Source organism: Galeopterus variegatus, unplaced genomic scaffold (genome assembly GCF_000696425.1).
Source record: "Galeopterus variegatus unplaced genomic scaffold, G_variegatus-3.0.2 Scaffold4500, whole genome shotgun sequence".
In the NCBI taxonomy this organism is placed as follows: Eukaryota; Metazoa; Chordata; class Mammalia; order Dermoptera; family Cynocephalidae; genus Galeopterus; species Galeopterus variegatus.
In genome coordinates, this window is record NW_007730611.1 from 119895 (window position 1) to 124786 (window position 4892).

Genomic DNA, 4892 nt, shown 5'->3' on the forward strand with positions numbered 1-4892 from the left:
ATTTGGCTCATTTCCTTCTCTTACCAATCCCATGGGCACACTTACCATCATTCCTATTTTATAGTTAGGGAAACTGAGGTGCAGGGCAATGTCGACTTGCAGCAGCTCACCCAGCCAGAAAATGCAGTAGCAGGGGTCGGAGCCTGTTAAACAAAGCGTTTGCTGTTGTGTTTAAGACTCAAGCAAACAGTCAGAGTCACTTTTTATTTCACTGCCTTAGGAATATAGTCTAGTGGCTTGTTTATCTTAACATTTCCAGTACACTAACCTCTCATGGAATACAGTGCACCTTGTAGCAAGGCTCGGAAACTTACTATTAAATTTTTCACATCAACTGATAAAATTTTAGATAATTAATTTTCTCACCATGCGTTGTTTCATGGCTTCTGTTATTATCTGAACAACGTTTCAGAGCATTTGAAATGACTAATAGAAGAGGAGACTTTAATATACAAAACAGAAAGTAAAATACTAAATATTATGAACACTACAAACTACTATGGAAGAATTTTTAATTTTTTCAATAAAGTTTTTAATACCTCAATGAACAATGACTTCTGTAAAAGAAAAAGGGAAATGTATTTGCTTTGAAATCTTTTTTTCCCTTTTAACCTTCAATTTTGCAAAATAGTTTGTAGGTGGTTCAGGATTCTTAAAGAAGGAACTCACATTTCTGATGTTATTTTTATTCTGGCTTCAGAAGGGTTTATGTGTTTTTGTTTGATACAGAACATGAACTTGGACAATTTGGCTTTAAAACTTGTGCTTCTAGCCAGTTCTTAATCCTGTCTCTTATAATCATTTATTCATTTAGTGAGTCAACAAATATTTATTGAGTACGTGCTATGTGCCAGGCTTTGTTCTGAGTGTGGGGATTTACCAGTGATGTGGCCTCTGACATTAGAGAGCTCATGTTAGGTTCAGCGAGACAGAGAAAAAGGAGAGAGAGATCCAAGCCAGGCCCCATTTCAGCCAAAAAGCTTTATTCCACTAATGTGGAGGGGGGACTGAGCCAGATCAGTTCCCCTGAACAAAGGAAAGCAGGGGTTTATAAGCCTTTGAGGGTTCTGGCNTGGAGGGGGGACTGAGCCAGATCAGTTCCCCTGAACAAAGGAAAGCAGGGGTTTATAAGCCTTTGAGGGTTCTGGCAGAGTAATGGGCCATTTTGAAATCAGTGGCATGTAAGGTGACAGCTCTTGTCCTCTGCTAACACGTGGTCGGTTAGGGCACAGGCTTCTAATTAGTGTTGTTATTATTATCAGTGCGGAGTGCTCCAGCTGGCTGACTACTGCAGCCCACAGGAAGTTCCTTTGATGATAATGGTGGTGGTTGGTTGTTGGTTGGTCATGTTTACTGCTTCCCAGGAGAGGAATTGCACTGCTCAGTTCCCAGAGCAGAAGAGGGAAAGGGGACGGGGAGAAGCGGGGGAGTTGCTTAACACGGCTGTGCTGGTGTTAAGCTAGCCACGAGGCCTAATAGCTCACATTCTACTGGGGGAGATGGATAATAAACCAGACAAATATGTAATATATGTACATTGATAATAAGAGCTACAAAGAAGCATAAGAGTAAGATTAGGGGGAAGAGAGGCGTGGAGGAAGGTTTGGTGGTGACCGTTTTGATAGAGTGATAGGGAAGGCTGCTAAAGTGGTGACATTTGAGCTGAGACCCAGAGGAAGTGAGAAGGCCAGAGAGGCGTGGAGGAAGGTTTGGTGGTGACCGTTTTGATAGGGTGATAGGGAAGGCTGCTAAAGTGGTGACATTTGAGCTGAGACCCAGAGGAAGTGAGAAGGCAGCCATGTGGACATTTGAGGGAAGAATGTTGCAGGCAGAGGAACCACAAGTGCAAAGGCCCTGGGGTTGATATGGCCGAAGCAGGCGATGATGAGGAAAGAGGTGAGGTGAGGGAGGTAGCTTGTGTATGGTCCTGTAGTCCGTGATTAGGCCTTGCTTTTTTCTTTTACTTTTTTTTTTCTTTTTTGGTGGCTGGCCTGTGGAGGGATCCAAACCCTTGACCTTGATGTTACAAGGTGGCACTCTAACCAAGTGCGCTAACCAGTCAGCCCTTAAGCCTTGCTTTTTTATGCTGAATAAGACAGGAAGACGCTGGAGGATTTTGGGTAGAGCACGGATGTGATCTGACTTAGGTTTTCCTACAAGCCCTTGAGCTGCAGCTGCCTTGTGGAGAATGGACTGTGGGGGCAAAAGGGAAACAGGGAAGGGAGCAGAAACTACCCAGTTGGTTTGTTCTTGAAGGTGGAGTAGGATTGTGACTCTGTCTCTCAGCCTCAGGACAATGATTTATTCAATCTACAGCTCTTTAGAGAGTGCCTAGTGAGTGTCAGACATTGTGCCAGACACTGTGCTGGGCGTTGGGGATGCCGCCATGCACAGGGCACCCAGAGTTCGTGCCATTATGGAGCTTACACCATAGCAGGGAGACACACAATAAATGAATTTAAAAAACCCCAAAGAACAGCTGCTCGTTAATTTATTCAATCCATACTATGGAACTCCAGGCACTGTCCTATGTGCTGGCGATATAGCTGTAATAAAACAGACAAAGTCCCTGCCCTTCTGGCTGTGACATGCTTATAGAAGGAGACAAAGAAACAAGATAATAAGAAAAATGTCTGTTATGTTGGGTGGTGATAAGTTGTGGGAGAAAAATTAATTGGGAAGGGGTGAGACATAAATCCAAACTGTAATTATGTAATTACAAATTGAGGTAAGGGTCAGGAAGGAGACAAAGCAGGTTTCTTCATTAGATCTGGTGGTCAGAGACATCCATTTCTAGAGCAGACGTCATTAGATTCTGCTATTTACAGAATCCCTTGGGAATGGAATGTCTGTGAACAATATAGTTTCCTGGGGCCAACCCCCGAGATGCTGGCTCAGTAGATCTGGGACTTGGAGATTGGTACTTTTCGCAAGATGCTTCTGGATATTTTGGTCTGGAGATGTGGAGGCGAGGGAGTTGAGTGGCTAAGAGCCTAGACTTTGAGGATAACAGCTGTGCAGTGTGTGACTTTGGATGAGTTACTGAAAATGATCCTCGCTTTCCACTTTTATAAAGTGGGGCTGTAACAGTGCCCATCTATCTCATGTGGTCACTGTCAGGGTGAAGTGGGGTAATGCGTGTGAAGTGCTTCGGGCATGCAGTAAGCACTCAGTATGTTTGCATTATTACTGTTATTTTTATGTGAGGAATGCAGGAACTGAGGGCTGGGAAGGGGTAGCTTTGGGCAAAGGACTGAGGAATGAGGAAGAACAGGTATGGGGGGGGGGTTGGAGCCAGGGAAAGTGGTCCCAGCTGTTGTTTACTGAGTGCACACTGAGCACGCCAGGCGCTGCCCCTAAGTGGTTTGGCCATCTCATTTATTTTTCACAGCAGCTCTCTGAAGCAGGTATTAGTTTCTTCACCTTTCGAATGAGTATAATGAGGCTGTGAGAGGTTAAGGAACTTGCCCGTGTTACTGTAGATGGTAAGTGGCGGAGCTGGGATTTGAACCAAGGTGTGTCTAGGCCTGACATCCAGGTCTTTGTCACTGCGTGGTTCAGCCACACCTTACAGTTCTAAGCCCACTCAGTTCCTGTCTTATTGTAGTGGAAAGACAGACATTGGGAGTCAGAAGACCGGCTTTCCAATTCCAGCGCCACCACTTCTTGGCTGTGTGACTTTGGGCAAGTCATTTAACCTCTCTGAGCCTCGTAGAGCCTCCACTTATCAGCAAAATAGAGTTAAGTAGACATTGGGCTGTTAGAGGATCAGCTGATTCCAGGTGCAACCTGCAGAGTAAGGCACAGACCCTGGCCTGGCACGAAATAAGCTCTCAACAATTGTCATTATCTACAATATTATTGTAGATTTTGTTTCCCTGCTGGGTGTAACCTTAGGCACGTTACTTAACCCCTGGGACCTCATTGTCTCCAGAGGGGCGTGGAGAGAGTGCTCAGTAGCCCACTGCCTCACAGAAAAGGGTGGCTGTGGTCATCCATTCTGCCTGCCCTGCTTCTCCTCCAGACATGGCCTGTCACCTCTGCCACCTTCCTACTTACCTGGGGTGATTATTATTATTATTATTAATTATAATAATAATAATTATTATAATAATAATTATTTTACATTTCATTGATTCTGGGAAGCCATTGAGAAGGTGGACCTTTATTTTATTTACCCACTAATCAAATATTTGTCAATTAGGTGGTGACACGCCACCAATTATAAGAGGCATTCCCACTTTAGAGATGTGAAATTATGGAAAAATGTGCATTCCTCAGCGGATGCGAGAGTGACCGAGCGCCCTGATTTCGAGGCGCTGTGACCCGCAGACAGTAGGGAGCCGCCGCCCGGCTCGGGCCGCATTCACCAGTGGCGGCCACAAGGGGGCGGGCGTCGGCGGGCGGGAAGCGGTCCCCGGGGTCCTGCAGCTCGGCCGGCGCAGCGCAGCCTCCGTCCCCTCCGCCCGCAGAAGATGCTCAGGAACCGGCGGAACTCTCTCCGGGAGCTTCTCAACCACGAGAACTTCCTCACCGGGCTCAATCGGGAGCTGATCCGGACCATCCAGGACATGGAGGACAGCACGGCCCTGAACGTGCGCGCAATGCTGCAGCAGCAGGACATCCTCACGGTGAGACCCGTGGCATCCGCCCGCCCTCCTGAGCGCTCGGGCGCCCTCTGGTGCCCTCTCGGCCAGTTGCACGTGCTGCTTCCTCCGTCTGGAACATACGTCTTTTCCACCCTTCATCCCACCCACTTGAGCTTTGGAATGAGACTGAGGTGGGGGCTCGTTCCAGTGCCAGCACGTCCTAGCTGGGAGACTTTAGTTAACCTGGCCTCTTTTTTCGAAGGTTTTTGCTTTGGCAAGGGGGGGGGGGAGTGGGGGGGGGAG

At 46.9% G+C, this 4892-nt stretch overlaps 1 protein-coding gene across 7 annotated transcripts in view; it reads left to right on the forward strand.

Annotated features, from left to right (window-relative positions):
• Positions 1–4892, forward strand: part of LOC103603204 (chromosome unknown open reading frame, human C20orf96) — a 29173-nt gene that overhangs the window by 15727 nt on the left and 8554 nt on the right. For all 7 annotated transcript variants that reach the window (XM_008587700.1, XM_008587703.1, XM_008587698.1 and 4 more), the window contains exon 6: positions 4473–4631. In XM_008587700.1, coding sequence (XP_008585922.1) covers positions 4473–4631 — 159 coding nt within the window. The remainder of the gene's footprint in view (positions 1–4472; positions 4632–4892) is intronic.